The 24,208-nt window shown below is 38.6% G+C and overlaps 3 protein-coding genes across 4 annotated transcripts in view; 1 reads left to right on the top strand and 2 right to left on the bottom strand.

Annotated features, from left to right (window-relative positions):
• Window positions 1-24,208, bottom strand: part of LOC131050201 (molybdopterin synthase sulfur carrier subunit) — an 83,510-nt gene that overhangs the window by 19,542 nt on the left and 39,760 nt on the right. The window lies entirely within an intron of this gene.
• On the top strand, window positions 1,996-12,906 carry LOC131874296 (uncharacterized). Its single transcript, XM_059217595.1, has 3 exons — window positions 1,996-2,646; window positions 2,760-3,014; window positions 12,745-12,906. Exons 1-3 carry the CDS (start codon window positions 1,996-1,998, stop codon window positions 12,904-12,906), a joined length of 1,068 nt encoding a protein of 355 aa, XP_059073578.1.
• On the bottom strand, window positions 15,133-15,492 carry LOC131874295 (uncharacterized mitochondrial protein AtMg00860-like). The gene has a single exon (XM_059217594.1). The coding sequence runs from the start codon at window positions 15,490-15,492 to the stop codon at window positions 15,133-15,135; it is 360 nt and encodes a 119-aa protein (XP_059073577.1).

The following is a 24,208-nucleotide window of genomic DNA, read 5'->3' as shown; positions in this document are numbered from 1 at the left end:
AAGGCGTTGAATCCTAGTAGGCAACTCTCTAGATGAAAAATCTACATGAAGTTATAGGCATGTGTAGAAGCTTTATAAACAGACAAGTGCAACGACAAAGAAAGATTTATAACTGAAAAAGTTGATGTAAGTGTATTTAGTTGTTCATTATGAACATGACATACTCCTAGGAAGGATGTAGGTCGATATCTACCTATCCACTGCCTATCTCTATTACATGTCTATCTAACATTATAGTAATTTACATATATAGATTATGGATGTTCATGACAAGGAGGCAAGAGTTTCTAGAAAGTTGAACCGTCTCCTAAGGAAGTGGAACCATATCCTTTTACGACTCTTTATCTCCTAATAATCGTGAGTTGTAACCATTTGCTAGTAAGCTAGAAGATAATTTGAATAGCATGACCCTTAGAAGTGCCACCTAGATTGCTGCATTGAACACATTACCCAAAGTCTACAAAGTGACACTTAAAAGCAATAAGGTGAGTAGCATTGAGATCTGAACTTTGCAGTTCTGCCTAGAAGTGTATTGGACCAGTTGCCAGATTCTTCCTTGGCAGCCCAAGGTCTCGATCTAGTTCGGCCCAAATACTAGTCCAGATGCGGTCTTGCATAAATACGGCCAGGATCCCACGTTTGGACTGTGGGCTCCCTGTGAAGGACCTAGGGCAAATTCGGAGGAATTTGCAGCAAATTTTGACTTCAGCGGCAGAACCCAAGCAGAATTTGACGGGTTTCACACATTTTTTTGTATTTTTTTTGGTTTATTTTGGTCAACTCGACCCTTCAACCCTAAAATAGACCACTAAAAAGCCAACAAGGTGAAACATATCTCATTTGTGCATTTGTGAATGAAAAAGAAAATTTCTTGTCTCCATTGCTAAACTTTCTTGTTTGCTTGCCATTGCTCGAGTGTTGAAGGATGATTGTTGCATGCTCTAAGCTGGTTTGTGAGCTATTCCTATGTGGTTGCAAGTGTTGAGAACTCCTCAAAGACATCGAAGAGGAAGATTTCAACAAAAGAGGTAGGTTTTTGTTGATTTTGTTTGTTTTTTAATTTTTCTTTGCATGTTTTTTACAAAAAGAAATGAACTCTCTAGTTTTATTTTATTTTTTCATTTTGGTTTGTGGCTTTGTATGTTGTTTATAGATTCATAGAATGGCAAGTGCTTCTAGCACTGGAACTCTTGGTTCAAAACAAACCCGAGCTCTCCACTATGGAAATATGTGGAAATGGTTTGGCAACTACCAGGTGTAGAAGGTTTCCTTTGGATTTGCAGCCATTGCAAAGAGGAATATAAAAGCTCTTATGGTAGAGTGAAAGCACATTTGTGCTTTATCCCTCAGAAAGGCATCAAGTTTTGTACAAGCAAACCAAGAGTTGCAGAGAGCCTCCACCTAAAACCCTTCTTGCAAACTCTATTATACTAAAATCTATTGAAGAGCAAAGAGAAGCAAATGAAGCAACTGAGAATGCAATTGGTCATCCTTTGGAAAGATCTAGAAGTAAAAAAGCATCGAAGGCCTCTATGGCTTCAGTTTCCAATGAACAACCCAAAGAGGGCCATCCATTCTTGCGTGTTCCTCAAGAACAGGTGACAAACAAGAGAGCAAAGGGGCCCTTGGAAATGTCATTTCACAATGAGGCTAGAGACATTGTTGAGCAAGACATAGCTAGATGCATCTATGCAAATGGATTGGCATTCAATGTTGTTCGCTCACCATATTGGCAAAAAATGGTGAGATCAATTAATGAGGCTCCAAGGGGGGTCAAGGGCCTGGGTTATGAAAAGGTGTGCACCACTTTATTGGACAAAGAGGTGAAAAATGTAGAGGATTCCTTGAAGCCCATCAAGGATTCATGGATCGAAACAAGTGTGTCCATAGTATCTAATGGATGGAAAGATGCAAGAAATCGCCCTTTGGTCAATGTTATTGCAGTGTCCACGAGAGGTGGAATATTTTTGGGAGCAGTGTTATGAGGCTAGAGACATGGCTGAGCAAGACATAGCTAGATACATCTATGCAAATGGATTGGCATTTAATGTTGTTCGCTCACCATATTGGCAGAAAATGGTGAGATCGATTAATGAGGCTCCAAGGGGGTTCAAGGGCCTAGGTTATGAGAAGGTGTGCACCACTTTATTGGACAAAGAGGTGAAACATGTAGAGGATTCCTTGAAGCCCATTAAGGATTCATGGATCGAAACAAGTGTGTCCATAGTATCTGATGGATGGAAAGATGCAAGAAATCGCCCTTTGGTCAATGTTATTGCAATGTCCACGAGTGGTGCAATATTTTTGATAGTGGATTGTGAAGGGCAAGTGAAGAATGGTCCACTCATTGCAAACATTCTTTTTCAAGCCATTGAGCAAGTTGGCCCTCAAAATGTTGTTCAAGTGATAACAGACAATGCCAAAAATTGTAGGGTTGTCAAGTTATTGGTTGAGGAGTGTTATAAACACATTTTTTGGACACCTTGTGTTGTCCACTCACTCAACCTAATGCTGCAAAAAAATGGCAAGAAGGTTGAGTGGATCAAACAAATGTATGATGATGCCCAGATGATCCAAATGTTCATCACGAACCACCATATGTTGCAAGCCATATTTAGACAATTCTCGAGATTGGAGCTCTTGAAGGTAAGTTAAATTATTTAAAATTTAAAATTCTTTTAAACTTTAGTTTAGTAAACTTTCTAAGTTTTTTATTTTGATTTTGATTTTAATTTATTGTTGTTTTGATTTTGAAGTAGGTTGTTGAGACCCATTTTGCCTCCAACACTATTGTTTTGAGACGCCTTGTGAAGGTTAAAGAGGCATTATCTAGAATGGTAATCAGTGCTAATTGGAGCATATGGAGGCAATCTAGTAGTACAAGGGCAGCTGCCATTAAGGCAATGATACTAGATGACTCTTGGTGGGATCGTGCTAAGTACCGCCTAAGATTTGTTGAGCCTATATTGAGCATGATCCAATACACTAACATGGATAGGCCTTTCTTGGGTGAGGTATATGATGGCATTGACTCCATGATTGAGGATATGAAAAAAATCATAAATGAGAAAGAGCAAGATCCTTAAGAAACATTCAAGGAACTACAAAAAATCATGCTGGAGAGATGGAACAAAATGACTACCCCTTTGCATCTCCTTGCCTTTGCATTGAGCCCTAGGGACTATAGTCCTTAATGAGAGTAGCACTAGAGTTGCCCAATATGGAGATCCTTAAGTTGCTCACGTGTACAAGTCAGCCCTTCCTAGACTCTTTCCCAATCCCATACGACCTATGGTGAGGTCCGAATTCATGAGTTTCACAAGCACCGATTATTGTGGTCTTGGCGCTCTTGAAGACAAGGTGTTGATGCTCATAAATGGTGGTACTTCCATGGGGAAATATACCAGCACTTACAACCGGTTGCCATCAAATTTTTATCACAAGTTCATTCTTAGCTCTTAAGATTCTAATTTCTAAATTCTTGTTGATGAATATTGAATTTATATTTAAAATTTTTCATTCATAACTCTTAACTCTCTAATTTCAAAATTGAAAATCTTGATAGGTTGCTAGTTCATCATCATCCAAGAGGAATTGGAGCACATACTCCTTCATCCACTCAATATAACGCAATAGACTACATTCCAAGAAGGCGGAAGACTTGGTCTATGTGCATTCAAAAGTGAGGCTCCTAACACACAAAGACAATACGTACAAAAAAGGGGAGGCAAAGCATTGGGATGTTGAACAAGATCAGGCGGAGTTAGATGATTCAATTGCTCGCCTTGGTGCACTTGGAGTTGATGATGATCATGAGCTACCTAGTGATCATGAGGTTGCTCTTTGTTGATGTGTCTTTTGTACACGACCAAACACGGAATAAAATACCTAAAGGTACCTAATCCTCTCTTGAATAAAGCTCCCGAATGCTGAAGATATTGCAGAAGGATCAATCAGAGAAGCTTCAAGGTTTTGTAATGTAGGATCTCTACTCGTGGATAAGCTCATCGTGGTATGATGTGATTTTGCTAGAAGCACAAGGGGACTTACATTCGAGGACCTGAACGTCTGATTTGCTTTGGATATTGCTAGAACGTGAGATTTTACTGGTCCTAGATTTTGAAGAAAAGGAAAAAGGAGAAGGGTTGAAACAGGATTTATTTCTAATACTAAGAATGTAAGAGCAATGAATGACCTTTGATGAAATTCTAACTAAGTCTTGCTTTGACATCCTAGGACCATCTCCACAAGGTTAGTGCGATCTTCTGAGGAAAGCTTTATGATGTTCAGATCACGCTACAAGCATGGACACCATCAGGCTGATGCATATCAATAAAGAAATGACAATTGAAGTTAAGCTTAAGCTGAATGATTCCAGTTGACTACACAAGGCAAGTCTGCAATCAACAAACTGCTAGTAGTATGGATATACATATTTCACCATCGATCATACACATTTCTTCCACTCATCTAATAACATGAAATCAAATTTGAGAGGTATAGAGACCATGCAAATTGTTGAATCGACCCATAGAATTCACCATTTCTTCAATGAAGTTTACAAGTCCTTTACAACATCTTGGCAACAATCTTTGCCTTCTCTTTCTACTCTACTCTAACTATTTCCTTTTCTCTGACTATTCACTATTAGCTATTCTCACCTCTATGAACTAACTATTAACCTTTACAAAATGAAGAGCTTGAGCCTTTTATAATGCTCTCAATACAATTCAATGGCTCAGATCAATTTGAGATCAATGGCCTAGATTTTACAATGAAAACCCTAATTAGGGTTTGTTACAACAAACTTAATCCTGGCCAATGAAATAATTGCATTATTTGGACACGTCTTCTCTGGAATATTCGACCAATGGATAACCGGGGTAGGTACATCGAAGTTAGTGTCATCTTTGATGAGTCGGGTACATTGAATCTGGACACGCTGTGGTGGACCAATCTGACTAGAGGAGTGATGACTAGGATGCCACCTTGTCTGACACTTGTAACTTGGTAGATGTTCAATTTGATGATGTTGAGAAGCTAACTTTAATTAACTCTTCTAAAACTATCTGCTTCTTCAACAGACCCTTGCTTTCACCTCCTTTGTCTTTGATGTGCTGGATAGATGGTGTACCTTTCCTTGAAATGTTGGCATCGCCTTTCATTGTCATCTTGTGGTTCCTTAGTGTGGCAAAGTGAAGGTTCTGGAGGTAGCTGGCAAATTGGTCGTCCTTGATGATGTTGGATTGGAAGAGGTCGTCCCTGATGATGCTGGACTGGAGGAGGTCATTCCTTGCCTTAGCCTGATCTTCTTTCATCTGCAAAACAAACCAAAAGATGATTAAGGTCATATAACAAATTCATTTCAACATAGCATTTTCCACCTTAAATCATCAACAAGAAGATATAAAAATGAAGCTTGCTCAAGATTCTCCCTAGGGACAAGCCCTATAAGAATTTCGTCCTGGACCCTTTGGAAGGGTCAGGAGCAATTTTTTGCATTCCTGGCTCAAATTCTCCTCACTTTGTGCCCGTACTTGCTTAGATACATGCCCAAGGTTGCCCTCATTCTCAACCAACACCAAGTTTGATGTAAATTTGGGGCAAAAGAGAGGTTTTAAGAATTTCGCTTTGGACCCTTTGGAAGGGTCAGGAGCGAAATTTACATTTTAGGACAAAATCTATCATGCCTCTACTCCAAAATGCCTTCCAAGGCAAGCATACACTAGTCTTCTCTTCCTCCAAGGCCTAGGAATTCATCTCTTGATCTTCATCATGAGCAATTTAGGTGAAATTTGGAATTTCGCTCTGGACCCTTTGGAAGGGTCAAGAGCGAAATTCAAGTTTTAGGCTTGATCTTACACTTCCTTTACCTCAATTCACCCTACAAGGCAAGAATACCTCACTCCACCTTCAACCATGCCAGAGGTATCAAATTTTTAGCTTCACTTAAGGGGAAAATGGTTGATTTGGAGAATTTCGCCCTGGACTCTTTGGAAGGGTCAGGAGCGAATTTCTCTCTTTGCTTGTTTTCCTTCACCAAGGTCCATCTTTTTCACTTTCTATACTTGGAATCTCATCCTTGGATCCCTCTCCCATGCTTGCAGCATTTTGTTTGACCTCAAAATGACTAGAAAAGAGAATTTCACTAGAAATCATGGCCAGGGACAGGACCTATAATGAATTTCACCCTAGACCCTTTGGAAGGGTCAGGAGCGAATTTCTTCCTCTAGCCAAAAATCATCATTTTTGAAGGCATCAAACCATTCAAGGGCAATCCTAGGGGCATCCCCAACTTGGCTTGGCATAAATTTTTGAGGATAAGATGGGTTTTAGGATTTTCGCTCTGGACACTTTGGAAAGGTCAGCAGCGAAAATCTTGTTTTGAGCTCATTTCTTCATATTTGATGACTCTTGGCAATTCAAGGACATGCCTAAGGACACCTTTAATCTTGATCCACATTAGACTTGGCATAAAATTGAGGGAAAAGATAGGTTTTGCACAATTTCGCCCTGGACCCTTTGGAAGGGTCAGGAGCGAATTTCTTAATCTTGAGCATATTCCCTCATCCTTCCAACTTCAAATCTCCTTCAAAGGTAAGGTCAAGCCACCTCCCTTCCATCTATGCCATGAAAACCAAGGATTTAACTTATTTTTAAGGGAAAATAGGTGACTATAGGAATTTCGCTCTGGACCCTTTGGAAGGGTCAGGAGCGAAATTCTTGATTGGGCTCAATTCCTTCAATTTCGATGATTTCTAGCAACTTGAAGTCACTCCTAAGGATCTCTCCCATCTCAATTCACTTTAGTCCTGCAATTGCCTTGGCATAAAATTTGGGAAAAAGGTGGTTTAGTGAAAATTTCGCCCTGGACCCTTTGGAAGGGTCGGGAGCGAATTTCCATTTCTAGACTTGATTCGTCATCCTTTCAATCCCAATCTTCATTGCAAGGTAAAATTTCATCCCTCTCACCTAAGGAACAAGGTCTTAAGCTCAAGCAAGGTTAAAAGAATAGGCTTGCAAGGAATTTCGCTCTGGACCCTTTGGAAGGGTCAGGAGCGAAATTTCCTTTCTTGGCTAAAACACTCACTCTTCAACACTTTCAAACATTCACAAAGGAAACAACATGTCCATTCTCCCTTTCAACATGCCTTGGACATCAAATTTTGGTCAAACAAGGAAGGAAATGAGTCCTAGGTAGATTTTCGCTCTAGACCCTTTGGAAGGGTCAAGAGCGAAAATCATGATTTAGGCTTTGATTGCTCATTTTTCCAACTTCAATCTTCTTTGGAGGCAAACATAGATCATTTTCCACCTAAGGAACAAGGATTGAAGCCCAAACAAGGTAGCAAATGAGGTTTATAATGAATTTCGCTCTGGACCCTTTGGAAGGGTCAGGAGCGAAATTCACCTTTTAGGCTAAAATCTTGATCTTCCAAAGCATCCAACTCCCTCTCAAGGCAAGAATATACCAATTCATCCTCCATCATGCCAACACCTAGCCAAAACAAGAAAGAAAACAAGAGCTATAAGGATTTTCGCTCTGAACCCTTTGGAAGGGTCAGGAGCGAAAATTGTGATTTGACCTTGATTCTTGATTTTTTCAACTTTAATCTTCTTTGGGAGGCAAACATAAGTCGTTCTTCTTGCATCTCCATCTTGGTCTTGACTTTGGCAAAGGGGAAAAGGAGTGTTTTCAAGAATTTTGCTCTGGACCCTTTGGAAGGGTCAAGAGTGAAATTCACCTTTTAGTCTAGAATCCTTCATCTCATCCACCTTTACTCACCTCCTAAGGCTAGAACATTCAAAAACACCTCCACACATGCCTTAGAAACTAGGAAATTGGCCTAGACAAGGAAGAAATTGAGGTCTTCAAGGATTTTCGCTCTGGACCCTTTGGAAGGGTCAAGAGCGAAAATCTCACTCTTGGCTAGTTTCTCACTTTCTTTCATCTCATTCTCCTCCAAACCTGATCAAATCAACTTCCTCCTTTCTCAATCAAGACAATCCACCACCCAACTGGCACCAGGTGAGTTTAAACTAGGTTTTTAAGACCAAAGGAAGGCAAAATGGAGGATTTCGCTCTGGACCCTTTGGAAGGGTCAGGAGCGAAATTCTCTTTTGAGGCTAGCTTTCATCATCTTAAAGTCCAAAAACTCTTCTCCAAGGCAAATATGCATCAAAACCTACCAAACCATGCCTTAGAAGTACCAAACTTGGTCAAGCTAAGAAGCAAAATAGAGGAAATATGAATTTCGCTATGGATACGTCACCCTTTGGAAGGGTCAGGAGCGAAATTCTCTTTTTTGAGCACATTTCTCCATTCTTTCAATTCCAATCCACCTCAAAAGGCAAGGATACATCACCCCATACCTATCTATGCCAAAAAAACGAAGGATTTGACCATCTCCAAGGGAAAATAGGTGTCCTTCAAGAATTTCGCTATGGACCCTTTGGAAGGGTCAGGAGCAAAATTCTAATTTTAGCTTAATCTTCCACTTGCTTCCTCCTTTTCATGCCTTGGACACACTTTGTTAGGCTTTCTTCCATCACGATCATGCAAATTTATCCTTTAGGTTGACATATAGCTCCAATTTTTGCGGAAAGTAAGGTTTTACATGAATTTCGCTCTGGACCCTTTGGAAGGGTCAGGAGCGAAATTCCTCTTTGAGCTCAAGTCTTGGCTTTGTTTTCACATTTCTTCATTCAAACAAGTGCTTTTACCTTCATTTAAACCTAGGAAAGGGTTAGCTCAGAGCCTAGGTCGAGGTGGAGTGTCTTGTGGAGAAATTTGCCCTGGACCCTTTGGAAGTGTCAGGAGCGAAATCCTCATTTTGGGCTTAATTCACCTCCTTTTCCACTTGACTCTGCCTTAGTCTTGATCTTTGATCAAGAAGCATGTAATAATAATAAAATAAACTCAATCCGGCACCTTATTAACTCATGAATGAAAACAACATCGAAATCTGGAAATGAACTTTTAAGTCTGGAAATGATAATGATAACTTAAAATCCGATCAAACTGTAGACAGCATTCACTCCAAACCATGATGCCCTAGTTGAAAAATTCACCCTGAATTAGGTTTGGTCTCGAAATCGAAATCAGATCCGCAAGGTGGGGAAAAGTGATAAATTCATACCAATTTAAGCTAATTTGCTGCTCCCCCTGATTGGAAATCAACCTCCTTTTAGGTCTGCCCTGAAAATCAGATCCAGGTTAGCTCAATTCCTTTTAGGTCTGCTGATAATTTTGCTCCAAACCAGCTTTACAAGTTTGCACGTCATGTTTGATATTCAAATTGGGTTCGATGTTGAAGGAGACTACTCCAAAATCTGATAAAATTCGCCTGCTAATGTCTGCTCTTGATTCACTTTTGTTCTGCTCCTTTATAATTTGTCTGGAACTGTATTTGATTGTTACTTGAAATTAGAGATTTAATCTTATTCTTATATATCATCCTTCACCCTTGAAATCGCACTCCTCTTAAGCCGACTTGGCCACTTGATTGTTTGAATTGCATCTCACTCAGGTCAGCCAGCATTAGCAATTTAGATTTTGCCCTTAGGTCAGCAAAATTCTGAAGGGATTTTACTTCTTTCTTTAGGTTGGCTGGGTCAGACTTATGACATTTGGCATTGCTTGAAAGGTATAAATAAAGGTTGAGATACCTCCCATTCCACACTTCATCCATTCACAATGCACATATAACTTCTTTTAATTCTGCTCTGCTGATTCGATCTGCCCTAAATTTGCTGTGCGAATTTCTGACCTGCATTTTAGTGTAAATTAAATGATGAATGGTTCTGCAATGTTTCTTTCACTCCTTTATATGTGCTCTCAAAGCTGAGTCACACCCTCTTTTATTTGCCTAACTAGTCGACTTGGCTTTGAAAAAACAGTTCGTTCTTTTTTTTTGAGTTTAAATTTGCACCCCCTTTGATCATACTTCTAGTCAATCTTTTCCTTAGAACAATCCTTTAATTAGCAATTGGATTTGCATCATTTAAATCTCCTCAAGTTGGCATGCTTACTTTCCTCTTTGTGTGGCAATAAATTTTATCTTCCTCATTTGTAGGGGTAAATCCGCACCCTTCTTTCTTTCTCAAGTTGGTATGCTTTGAATTGTCTTCTTTGTCTCCCCAAAAAAATTGCCTTCCTTGTTTAGGAGGGTTAATTTGCAAGACCTTCCACGTTTGTGGAGGTTGGAGCACACCTTTCTTTCATACTTTAGAGGTTTAGATTTATACTTAGGTGATTTTCTTTTCATTCTTGTCTTCCACGTTTGTGGAGGTTGAATTGCATCTCCTTCCATGTTTACCTAACTTGTTGCTCATCCCCTTCCACATTTTGGGGGGTTAAACTTTTACTTAGGCGTTTTTCTTCCTTCGAAGGATGACTTCACTTCCTTGTTTACCTGGCTTGATCCACACCCCACTTCATATTTTGAGAGGTTAAAATTGCATATGGTATTTTTCTTCTTTGGGAGATTGATGTTGTTTTCCTCATTTGCCTAGGTTGTCGCACACCCCCTTTCTTGTTTTTTCAAGGTTATTTCCCTTTTGAGTGATTAGATTTTGAATGGTTGTGCTAATAATGCACTCAAAGTAGGGGGTCTATTTTGTTGAGGTTGACAAATTGCTGAGTGTTATTTTTTTTTCTTTAAATTTTTTCCATGTTTAGAAGGGTAAATTCACACCTTCATAGATTTTGAAGCTTGATTCACATCTTCTTCCACCTTTAATTGTTTCCATGTTTAGAAGGGTAAATTCACACCTTCATAGATTTTGAAGCTTAAATTTTCCTCCTTGAGCTTGAGGGTTGATTGATTTCCTTGTTTTGGGAGGTAAATGCACACCCTCTTCCATGTTTTTGGACGTTGATTGATCACTTAGGTTTGAAATATTCTGTGTTTGTAGGGATAAATCCGTACCCCTCGCACTTAACACTTAGACGCCCAATCAAGCGTGCCTTGATTTTTTTCGAGGAAAATTTCCTAATAAGGGAGGTTTAATCTTACTCGAATTTTGAGGAAAAATTTTCAATATTTCCATCTAAACTTACCTTCTCAAAATTGCCCTTAAAATTGCTAATGCTCAAAAGGCTCAAAATGATGTAAGCTTAATTCTCACTCCCAAAAAAAATTAAAATCGCTCAAGGTATGTCAAATTTTCTTTGTTTCACAAAGGTAATTCATCCAATTTTATTGCCTTAGAATTTTGCTCTCCCCTAAAGATGAAAATTAAAATGCACAAGAGAGATATTTCATTCCCTTAATTTGCAAGGAAGATTTTATTTCTTTCAAAATCATTATTTTCCAAAAATCAAACCCTAGAAGGAAATTTCCAAATTTTGCTCACTATGACTTCTTCTTGACAACCTTGGCAATTCTTGCAATGTATTGACATTATTGAAAACTTCTTACAACCTCTAGCAATTTTGCAACGTGACCTCTACCTGACATCTCTTGCTCATTAGCAAAGGTTAACGACTAAAGGAACTACTGCCAAGCTAAGCAAACTAAAACAGCTAACTAAGGCACCCAATCTAAGAAAAAATGGGGGTCCCCATTTGCAATGGAGCGATATGTGAAAACGTCACAACAGTAGCCACACCTCATTAAAACACTTAGGTTTCTACCATGGCTTTAGCAACTAAGTTGCCTGTCCTGGTTTGGATTCAGATTCGGGTTTGTTTCAATTTTTTGGGGGTGGGTTCGGGTTCACTTTGGGTTTGTTCATACAAAAAAATAAAAAATAAAAAATAAAAAATATTTGCAGCAGCAGATTAGTTCATAATACACTACTATCAACTATGCTAATAGTAAAGTAACATAGCAAAATACACCACCATATATATTAATGTTTTAAATTTTGTCCAAATAACATAGCAAAATGCCAAAATATGCCACCATATCAATGTTTCAGTTAAAAAATAATAATGTCAACATTAACCATCAGCCATCATTGATCAAATATCATCAAAAGTCATCAAACATATCATCATCCTCTTGCTGTGGAAAATTAGAAGCACAAATAGTGCCACTGCCATCGGTACTAGCAATCTCAACCTCAAGAGTGTTGTGACATATTCACACATCGCCCCATTATAAATGGGGACCCCTACTTTTTGCTTTCTAGGGTTTGCGTTCTTGGTCTTTTAGGGTTTTTTCTGTTAGCCTTTGCATGATGAGTGTTGTCAGGGGGATCGCTGGATAGCAGGCTCTGCTTGAGCTAGGATGAGTCAGTAGATGCTCCAGGTTAGGGTTTCTTTCAAGGTCTTCCTTAGGCTTAGTTTTTCTAGTGGTGTCCCATTTGAGTTCGAGGAAGTCAGTGAGTGGTTGAGCAAATTTGGCTAAGACATGGCTCACAATGTTTCCTTTTTCAGGGTTGATGAAATATTCTATCTCTATTTTATTATCAGACTCGGTTCCCTTTTAACGAATTTATTTATCCAATTGAACATGCACGATATGTTTATTCAAAAAAAAAAAAGTGAACTTGGGACATGCACAAACTAAATTCGATTGCATTAATTGAACTTATTCATTTCATAATCAATACATATGAACCTTATCGCTGAAGCACATGCACGGACTAAGGGTTTTATTTCATACCTAGATCAACTCAATTGCTAATCAAATTGAGAGTTCACCCTTACTGCTAATTATCCATTCTCAGAACTGATTTCTCACAACTACAGCTCTGATTGGCAGTCTGTCCTGTAACTGAAACTGTTCACTGTAGGATTCCTTTGCCCAGAAATATCTTCTTTCAGACCTTCCAAATGTCAGCCCTGCATCACACAAAAAGCCGCTCCTTTATCTCCAGGAATCAATATTATTGAGAGGCTTGACTGCGATTTCACCAAGCAATCAAGGCGCTGTCAAGGATTCACTTCTGCGGTGAACTAAAAATCAAATCACCACTTGTGTTGAGGGTTTCGTCCCAACACACACAGCCAGGGGTTTCGTCCTGGAAGCAATACCAAATCGCTTAGAGGTAGGAATAAAAATAAGATGAGTGCTGAATGAATTCTCCCTTAGTATCGAACCCTCTTATAAACTCAATCTTTCCAAAAAGCTATCGAACTCTTCTAGAAAATTCTTCAGCTTCGACTTGGCTTAATTTCATTGACTGCATTAATTATTATATGGCCCCCCATGATGTCATTGCCTAGGCATTAAATGTTAAGTCTTAAATGGCTACCTTTTAATGACTTAATGAACAATTATAATAATTATCCATTACTATAGCTTTTTGGCCAATAATAAATTATTCCCTTCTTAATTTAATTAACTCTAACCCAGGGAATTAAGAGGCTAGAGTTTGACTGCTGTTTGCCTGTCATAAAGATGGGGACATTACAGTCCTCCCTTCCCGGCATTGCTGGTCCTCCAGTAATTGCAAACTGGGATGCTGCAATATCTCCTCACCTTCCCATGTGGCGTCTTCAAGTGGCAAATTCTTCCATTTAATCAAATATTTTTGCACCATTTCGTTTCTCAACTTCCTCTCCCTCCAATCTGCAATGCCTTCTGGGACCAAGACCAACTTCCCCTCTTTATCTAGAGGTGGTAATTTAGGAGATGCAACTGTATGCTGACCTAGAGCCTTCTTAATATAGGAGACATGAAACACATTATGTATTTTGCTGCCCTCCGGTAACTCTAATTCGTATGCAACCTCCCCTATTCTCTTCAGAATCTTGTAGGGCCCATAAAAGCGTGGTTTCAGCTTTTCTGCCCCACTCATCTTCAATGTGGACTGCCTATATGACTGCAAATGTAAAAAGACTAAGTCCCCCACTTCAAAAGTCCGCTCCACTCTGTGCCTGTCAGCATACATCTTTGGCTGGTTTTGGGCATGATGTATGTTATCTTTGAGTGCTTTGTGGATGTCCTGATAGTTTTCCACAGTCTCCTTAGCCCGTGGGACCTTAATGTCCTCAAATGCTAAATCCATAAATGATAAAGCTTCATACCCATATAGAGCTCTGAAAGGTGACATACCAATGGACATGTGATAGGTGGTATTGTAGCAATACTCACCAAGATAGAGCCACCTCACCCAAGCACGTTGTTGTCCTGAAACATAGTTTCGCAAATAGCCTTCAATCCACTTGTTAACTATTTATGTTTGCCCATCCATTTGAGGATGGTAACTGGTGTTGGGTGTCGATTCAGTTCCTACCAATCTAAATAATTCTTGCCAAAACATACTCATAAATCTGCTATCTCTATCACTTACAATGGTTTTGGGCAATCCGTGCAATCTAAAGATCTCCCTGAAGAATAATTATGCAATCTGCAATGTTGTGGAATCTGTAGGAACAGCAAAGAAGTGTGCATACTTAGTTAGCCGGTCAACTACTACAAAGATACAATCTCTACCTTGCACACGTGGTAGCCCTATGATAAAATCCTTTGATATCCCTTCCCATTTCTGCTCAAGAATCGGCAAAGGCTACATAAGACCTGTAGGAAATGTGTGTTTAGACTTGTTCTGCTAGCAAGTCAGACATTCTCTAACATGTTGGATCACATTATCCTTCAATCCTTTCCACGTAAACCTTTCGCGAACCTAGCAATAGGTTTTGAAGAAACCTGGGTGTCCTGCTACAAGTGAATCATGTAGTGCCTCCAATATTTTCTTCTTCAGTTCGGAACCAGATACAAGATAGATTTTGTTTTTAAAATAGATAATATCATCCATCACTGCATATCTATCATCCTGCACCTTACCATCAATAAGATCACAAGCAAAAGGATTCTTTGAATCCTCAACCAATAACTGCGTCTTCCAATCAGCTACGATCTTTGTCAGGGGACAAAGAGTGGGTTTCCTAGAGAGAGCATCTGCAACAACATTTTTCTTTCCTTTTAGATATTCCACATCAAAGTCGTAAGCTTGAATCTTGCTTACCCATTTTTGTGGCTGCTCATTCAAATCCATCTGCTCCAGGAAATACTTGAGACTGTTATGATCTGTACGCACTATGAAACGAGTCCTAACCAGGCACTGCCTGAACTTAGCTAGCGCATGCATGATCACTAGCATCTCCTTATCATATGTGGAATAAAGTCTCTCATTGTCCCTCAATTTCCTGCTCTCATAAGCGATCGGATGCCGATTCTACATTAGCACTGCACCTATTCCCTGTCTCGATGCATCACATTCCAATACAAATGGCTGCATGAAGTCCGGTAATGCCAACACTGAACACGAACTCATAGCATCCTTAAGCTTGTCAAAGGCTATCTGTGCACTTGCTAACCATGAGAACGCACCCTTCTTAGTCAAGTATGTCAATGGAGAAGCTAACTGAGAGAATCCATGCACAAACCTTTTGTAATATGAACACAACCCCAAGAAACCTCTCAACTCAGATATGTTTGTAGGCGGTGGCCAGTCTAAGATTGCCTGAATCTTCTCTTGATGCACTTTCACACCATCAGCGCCAATGATATGTCCCAGATATAAGATCTTTGTCATCTCGAATTCACACTTAGAGGCTTTTGTATAAAGTGACTATAACTCCTTAATACCCAATACCACGTCCAAGTGATGCAAATGGTCACTCCAAGTTCTGCTGTAAATGAGGATGTCATCGAAGAAGACTATAACAAATTTCCTCAACTACTCTCGAAACACATGATTCATATAAGATTGAAATGTTGTTGGTGCATTTGTGAGTCCAAATGGCATGACCAAGAACTCAAAATGCCAGTAGTGACAATGGAAGGCAGTTTTGTGAATGTACTCTTCTCTGACACGTATCTGATGATAACCAGAGCACAGATCTATTTTCGAAAATTACACGGCCCCGTGTAGTTCATCGATCATGGGTATGGGATACCTATTTTTATAATCTTCTTATTCAATGCCCTGTAGTCTATACACATGCACATCGTCCCATCTTTCTTTTTAACCAGAACTACCAATGAGGCAAATGGGCTCGAACTGGGCTTGATATGTCCCATACTGAGAAGCTCTTTGATTGTCTTCTCAATCTCCTCCTTAAAGTGACGTGGGTGCCGATATGGTGTGGGGATCATGGGCTTTGAGCCCTCTTCCAACTCGATCACATGTTCAAATCCTTTGTTTGGTGGCCGTCCAAGAGGTATGTCTCCAAAAACTACACTATGTTTATCTAACACTGTCTGTATGTCCACATGGTACTCTAGTTTCCCATTAGAGACCAGTTTAGAAGAAACAAAACACTGTGCTGCCCAATCTACATCTCCATGTTTGATAAGGGCCTCCATCCTTCTGGCTAACACCACCCTAGGTCCACCATCTGCCATTGCCTTAAGTATTGTCTTTTTCCCATTTACCATGAACTCCAGTTGCATGTGTTTGAAGTCTTGAACATAACGTTCAAGTGACTCCAATCCCAACACAGCATCTATGTTACTGAGATTAATCACGTAGAAGTCCCTTGTCAAAGTGTAGTCACCAAATTGTATGCTGAGCTGAGGAATTACCTTAGTGCATGTCAGGGGAAACCGTCAGCCACTATGACGCTGAATCCAGGAAACTCCTCAACCTAAAGCCCACGCCTCATTACTAATCCTTCATCAATGAAGTTATGCGTGGCTCCGCTATCAACCAAACATACCATCCTCTGTCCCTTAAGAACACCCTTCAGCCTGAAAGGTCTGCTACGTGGAGCTCCAAATAGAGTAACAATGCGTGGAGTTTCCTTAACTGCTGAGTCCTCCAATTCTATCTGTGGCTGATCTCCCTGATTAGAATCCTCATCAGTACTAGGATCCTGTTCTTCTTGTTCTTCATCCTCATAAATCACCTCAATCAGATGCACCTTGCCTTTACCAAGGCAACGATGGGCAAGCTCCCATGGTTCTTTGCAGTTAAAACATAACTTCTTCCTATGAAGTTCATTTCTGGACTCCTGATCTGTTTTTGATGAAAAGTTCTTTTGTGGTTTGAAATTCTTTTGCTTTGACTGAGAACCACTAAAGAACTTCTGTGGTTGGAAGGGAGGTGTAGTCTCCAAATCCAATGCTAAACCTATGGCATCGTGTAATGTGCTAAGCTTGTAAGCCTTCACCAACCCATGCAATCTATCACTCAAGCCCTCAACAAATAGCATTGTAACACGCCTTTCTGTCATATCAGGAACCATAACTGCAATTTTTTGAAATTCATTGATGTATGTTTCAACACGACCAGACTACATAAGTTGTGCCATCTCCCTATAATATACTTCCACATCTTTTTTGTCAAACCGGGCAATCAATTTGTTGACAAATTCTTCATAAGAATGAATTAGTACATGATCCTGAGAATCTAGTCCTTCCATCTTGCCTGTTCATGAGATATCTAGCCTTTTCCTTTTGCTGATCCATGAACTGATTCAGGTTCATTAACACTCTAACCTGTTCCGGAAGTGTCATGTAATCAGCATATGTAGCCATCACATCATCTGTTATATGGGTTTCTACCTCTGGTTGCTCCGGAATCATCTCTTCATTTTGTCTAGGCAAGAAGGTAGGGCATAGGGGTCTATCTGATCGTGTGATTGCTGTTCTAACAGCATTAGACCCTGCTCTGTCCTGGTTTTCATGTCTACTATTGGCACGGCTGGTTACACTACTCAATCTTCTGGACCTAGATCGATCTATCCTCAACTGACCCATAGCAGTGATCATTCGATCTTGGAATTGTTGCATCATCTGTTGCTGCTGCCGGGCAAAGGCTGTCAAAAACTAATCCATTTAATTGTTAGATTTCTAGGTGGTGACCCATCTCTTCTCTCACCCATTTCACCTTCAGCTGGTCTGATTTCAGATTCCTCCTGATGCCCGGACCTACTTCTGGTGTTATATCTGTGCATAGAATTTCTTCACTCTGACATGCAACCACCAAATTCACCAGGAAACTGACATGCAAATGGTTTTCCCACATAGACTGGCAGGAAAGGTGGCTCTAATACCACTGAAATATTCTATCTCTATTTTATTATCAGACTCGGTTCCCTTTTAACAAATTTTTTTATCCAATTGAACATGCACGATATGTTTATTCAAAAAAAAAAAACAAGTGAACTTGGGACATGCACAAACTAAATTCAATTGCATTAATTGAACTTATTCATTTAATAATCAATACATATGAACCCTACTGCTGAAGCACATGCATGGACTAAGGGTTTTATTTCATACCCAGATCAACCCAATTGCTAATCAAATTGAGAGTTTGCCCTTACTGCTCATTATCCATTCTCAGAACTGATTTCTCACAACTACGGCTCTGATTGGCAGTCTGTCCTGTAACTGAAACTGTTCACTGTAGGATTCCTTTGCTCGGAAATATCTTCTTTCAAACCTTCCAAATGCCAGCCCTGCATCACACAAAAAGCCGCTCCTTCATCTCCAGGAATCGATATTATTGAGAGGCTTGACTGTGATTTCACCAAGCAATCAAGGCGCTGTCGAGGATTGAACTTCTGCAGTAAACTGAAAATCGAATCACCACTTGTGTTGAGGGTTTCGTCCCAACACACACAGCCAGGGGTTTCGTCCTGGAAGCAATACCAAATCGCTTAGAGGTAGGAATAAAAATAAGATGAATGCTGAATGAATTCTCCCTTAGCATCAAACCCTCTTATAGACTCAATCTTTCCAAAAAGCTATCGAACTCTTCTAGAAATTTCTTCAGCTTCAACTTAGGCTTAATTTCATTGATTGCATTAATTATTTATTATTATATGGCCCCCCATGATGTCATTGCCTAGGCATTAAATGTTAAGTCTTAAATGGCCCCCTTTTAATGACATAATGAACAATTATAATAATTATTCATTACTATAGCTTTTTGGCCAATAATAAATTATTCCCTTCTTAATTTAATTAACTCTACCCCAGGGAATTAAAAGGCTAGAGTTTGACTGTTGTTTGCCTGTCAAAAAGATGAGGACATTACATTTGATGCAAGGATGAAATGTGAAATGAGGCCTCAACACCAGGAGGAAGTCATGATTCACACTTAATCACGAGAAGGACTTCAATCATATGGAGTGCTGCTCAGCTAAGGAAAAACAAACTCAAGAAATTTGTTAAGGCAAGGAGAACAAGGACAACATCAAGGAATCAAGGATTGAATTCAGGGAGATGAAGACATAACAAGGGATTTCACAGTTATTACAAGGCATTCAATCATACTAGGACGTGTTCCACATATCAGAATCAAGAATCATCAATGAGAGAGAAAAAAATCCCAAACATGAGAAGGAAGAGTGAAGTGTGATCAAGGAAGCAGATAGTTTCAAAAGAGTTAATCAAAGCTAGAAGGCTTGATCACCAAGATGATGCAATTTGGGAATGTGATGCATCCCAATCACCATAATAATCAGTCAAGAAGGGCTAAGTAATGTTGAGTATCAAGAGATATGCCTCAATCACCAATACGTTGTGATGATCTACATGAGGATTGATGAGGTGGAATCCAGTCATCATCCAACCATTCAAGTTCTTCCAAGTCAGGACATCTAGATTTCGCGAACCTATCTCATTCAAAGGTGGAGTAAGTGACACTTGTCACTTCATCAAATATTGTTTATCTCACCTAACCTCAATCCTATTGTTCGGCGTCCAAAGATGGACATGTGTCCAATTTATTGTAATTATTTCATTGGCCAGAAGGAAGTTTGTTATAACAAACCCTAATTGGGTTTCATTGTTAAATCTTGGCCATTGATTTGAGAATCAATCTGAGCCATTGAAGTGTATTGAGAGCACTATATAAGGCTCAACTCTCTTATTGTAATAGTTAATAGTGGCTAGTCAATAGATAATAGATATTAAAAGGCGGTTAGAAATAGAGTAGAGTAGGAGAATAGGAGATTGTTGCCAAGACTTTGTTCCAAGAAACATATTATTTTCATTGAAGGTATGGTGAATTTCATGTGTTGATTCAACATTTTGCATTGTCTCTACTTCTCATTTGTTTGATGTTGATTAGATGAATAGAAGCTGATTAATGGTGATATTTGCACGTTTATACTACTTGTATTTTGCTGATTGCTAAATACTTTGCGTGGTCAACTGAACTATCTACATAAGCTTAACTTTGATTGCTACTCACTCATTGATATGCATTACATTGATGGTGTCTATGTGGTTGGCAGTAATTTGAATATCATTAGCTTTCCTTAGGAGATCGCACCAGCCTTGCCTAGTTGTTCCTTGCATGGCGAAACAAAGCATGGTTGAGTTTCACTCAGTCATTCATAGTCTCTTACATTCTAGGAATAGAATAGTCTTCCTAAACCCTTCCTCCTTTTTATCCTTTTTTCATTTGAGTTCAAGTTAGGAGAAAAGCATCACAAGATTGCAATATCAAATGATCTAAGTTCCAGCAAAGTTCAAACGTTCATGAAACATAAGTCCCCCTTGTGATTCCAGCAAAATCACATCACAATCATTGAGTCTATCCACATATAAAGTCAAGACCTGACTATCAGAACCTTGGAATCACCTCGTATGATCACCGAGATTAGCATACGAGGAGATTTTGATCAAGAGAGGAAAAAATACTTTGTATTTTATTTTGGGTATGAAGTGCATAAAAAACGCATCAACAGCTACCACATGAGTGCTTGATCCTATGTAGAGTCTTGATCCTATGTAGAGTGCTTTGTGTCACTACTAGCGCATGTGCAGCACTTGTTGAAGATGGTTGGTTGGTCTTTGTGTTACTGCAAGCATCTAGGAGGTGCTTTGATGTACCACAAACCTCTGAGTTGTTACCACATGTACTCCAAGCTATGAGAACAGTCTTGCCATTACCGTGTGTACCATTATTGGTAATAATGAATCACAAGTCAAAGCAGAAGGGAGAAAAGAAAATTAAGGAAACATGCAGCATGAGAGGATCATACAATCATGTAGGAGAAACCACTAAAGATGTCACATTGTGCACTCCGCATTAAAGGAGAAACTCAATGCTAAGTTCTTACCAAAACAGAAAGGATTTTGCATAAATATCTCAAACAGCTCGGCAGTTATTCTCTATGGGGTGAGTGGGAGATGAAGATAAATGGTCCTCTGAGCAAATAGCCGGGCTCAATTTCTGGAAATTGCCAATGTACATGGTTTGCCTAATGGTTGTATGTTAAGGCATTTTGGATTTGAGAAAAAATCTGTGATTTTCATTTCCATCTGCTTAATTTCCCTATGAGGCAGTATTGTTTGTATGGTGATTTGGGTAATTATTACTTAAAACATGGTATTATTATTTAAAAAACTGGTAATGTTAGAGAGCAACTGTAAAGACATTCATTAATTTTCAACATAAGCAAGAGGTCATTTGTTCCAATATAAGAATATAACTCACTGAAACTTTCATGCCATAGAAGGTTATAAAGGTCACAATGAAATTATATATTAGTTGCTTCAATGGTGCTTGATAGATTGTGATCAATGATGAAGCATCAATGAAAGAAACAAGAAAATGATAATGTTTCCAAGAGTACCCACGTGACTTCTAAAGAGAAGAATGAAATATGACATAGGATTGAACATTTGTAATGTCCCCAAATTATTTAAACTTCAAATTACCTTAAATATACCCAAATCTAAAATAGGTAATTAAGTTTTATGGGACTACCTTTGTATACTGTTTTCCTGCAACACAAAATTAAAGAACACATATGAAGTAATACTTATAAATTAAAACATATACTAATGAATTAGACTGAGTGATACAATTCTTTAATGTATTAATTACCATTAGTATTATATTTGTTAGATAAGATCAGATTGTAGGTTAGCTGCTTTCCTTAATTATCCAATTCCTTAGTACACTAGGGTAGGCTAGTTGGATAGGGTGTCCAAGAGATCCTCCATCCTAGGCCCAAGAGCAGATGCTACGTCCCTCTTGGCTCCATATGGCAGGTGTTAAGCATCCATCATGGAGCGGCATACCCAGTGAGGTATCCTATCGCCGTTCCCCCTCATCACAACCACCTCCTCTCTCAAGCCCAAGAGCAGATGCTACATCCCCCTTGGCTCCATGTGGCAGGTGTCAGGCATCCACGATGGAGTGGCGTACTTAAGAGAGAATCCCTAATATCCAATGAACCATTTGTGATATTCTAATGAAGTTATACTTGTTATTCAGTTCAACTCATTATGATAATCAATTATACTTGACATGGTTATTACAATTCTATCATATTAGATTGTCATCAATGCTTTCTGTTAATACTATTTTGTATCAGAATTATTCATTATTTGTCATTGCTACTTCTTACATTATTAGCATTGTACAAATTTACAGTATTATAATTTATACAAACTGAATTTGATTTGCCTTATCTCTTCTGGATTCATTAACAAGTATATGTACATGTATTATGTCTGACAGTGGTTATGTATAATCATTTCAATGCTGTTTGAATAATTATATATTATTTGCCTTTTCAATTTTATATCATGTTAATTGCCATCAATTTGATTAAGATTATCTACAATTGTTTATATTCGATACTGTATATATAAAACTTTATATATATATATATATATATACAAAATAGTAACTGTTACATTTTAATATTAATTCATAATACGTACCTGCCACTGCTCTTACCTGTTCCTTGGTATCCTTGCTGGCAGTCTGCTGATCTATCTTCTTCCCCCGTGTTCTCTTTTCCTTATCTCCCATCTTTTCATCCTCTCTTATTTCTCCTCCTTCCCCCCCCCCGTGAGAGGTATCGGGCTTCCCTTAAATATGATAAGAGGGTCCCTTGGGAAGAGACGTGGCTGTAATGAAAGTCACGTTCTCCCCTCCTTAACCGCTGCTTATCCCATTTTGTTATCGTGACTTCAGATTGTCTTTTGATTATCATTCATTTTGTTTTGGTTGATATTCTTTTATCATAGGAGAACCATATAAATGTTTTTCTATTATTTTTAAATTAGTGTATGATGTAATCAACTACTGATTAGTAATCGGTAAATATAATCATGAATTAGTAATTAGTACACAACCAGTAATTAGTAATTAGTAATTAACAATTAGTAATTAGTAAATAGTAATCAGTAATTAGTACTGATAAATTCTTAACGACCAAACATGAATGTACACAAAAAGGATTATGGATTAGAATTTGAGCAATTGTATTTACAATTTATGATTTTATTATATTTGGTTTTCATTATACTGACTACTAATATTTTATAAATATAATATAAGGAGCTTTCTCCTGGATTGGTTTACTTGTTTTGATCTGGGGACATGACAACATTGGATTTGGTATAGCCACTACATCGAAGAAGTGAGCACTTCTAAGCACATCACAATGTGATTAGAAGGTTCTTTCAATAGGAGTTGAAGAAAATTGAAAAGGGCAAATGATACAATTAATGATGTACCCTCAACAGGGTACACAAATGTCATAACCCCGCCAGTCTATGAGATCACTGTAGCATAAATAGATAAAACCTAGGCAATTCTATGAGAAACCAACCAGGGAAAAGGGAGTTTAAAAATAAAATAAATAAAACCTAGGCGATTCTATGAGGAGCTGACCAGGGAAAATGGAATTTAAAAATATAACGGGGGCAGCGATTCAATATGGAGTTGGCTAAGAAAGCCTTTAGGGGCATCGATTCCCAAAGGGCATACAAATGAAATTAATTAAAAGCTGAAGCAGCAATTGGTTAGGAAAAGATGTAACTCTTAAAAAAAGGGCAACAATATTGACAGGGTGTGTCTCCCTCAAATGGAACATGTAAAAAAGGTAGATATTTCAGAATCCAAGACAGCTATGGTAATTTAGGGAATCATCCATAAGAAATTAAAAGAATTCAGATAAGCGACACAGAAGATAAATCTATGAAAAGGATCAATGGAATGATAAAGGGAATTAGAGCAGAAGTATAAGAAAGAATACAGAGGAAAACTCAGATCTGCATATGAGATATTCTGAAACCAGATATTGAGCCAAATAAGAGAAGAATCTGATCTTATATAAGCAACCTTGAATTAGTAAGGTTATGGGTGGAGATCAAATACTCTGGTAGTAATGAATAATAAGGAGTCTGAATATCAAGGGATGAATGAATTCAGCAGAATGGTATAATCAAGATAGAACCAGATCAGATCTTGTAGTACAATCTGCATTCAGAAAACAGCCTTATATTGAAAATATATATAATGATAGCAATATGTTCGACCACAATAG

Source organism: Cryptomeria japonica, chromosome 3, assembly GCF_030272615.1.
Source record: "Cryptomeria japonica chromosome 3, Sugi_1.0, whole genome shotgun sequence".
NCBI lineage: Eukaryota > Viridiplantae > Streptophyta > Pinopsida > Cupressales > Cupressaceae > Cryptomeria > Cryptomeria japonica.
This window is presented reverse-complemented; position numbering and strand designations above follow the sequence as displayed.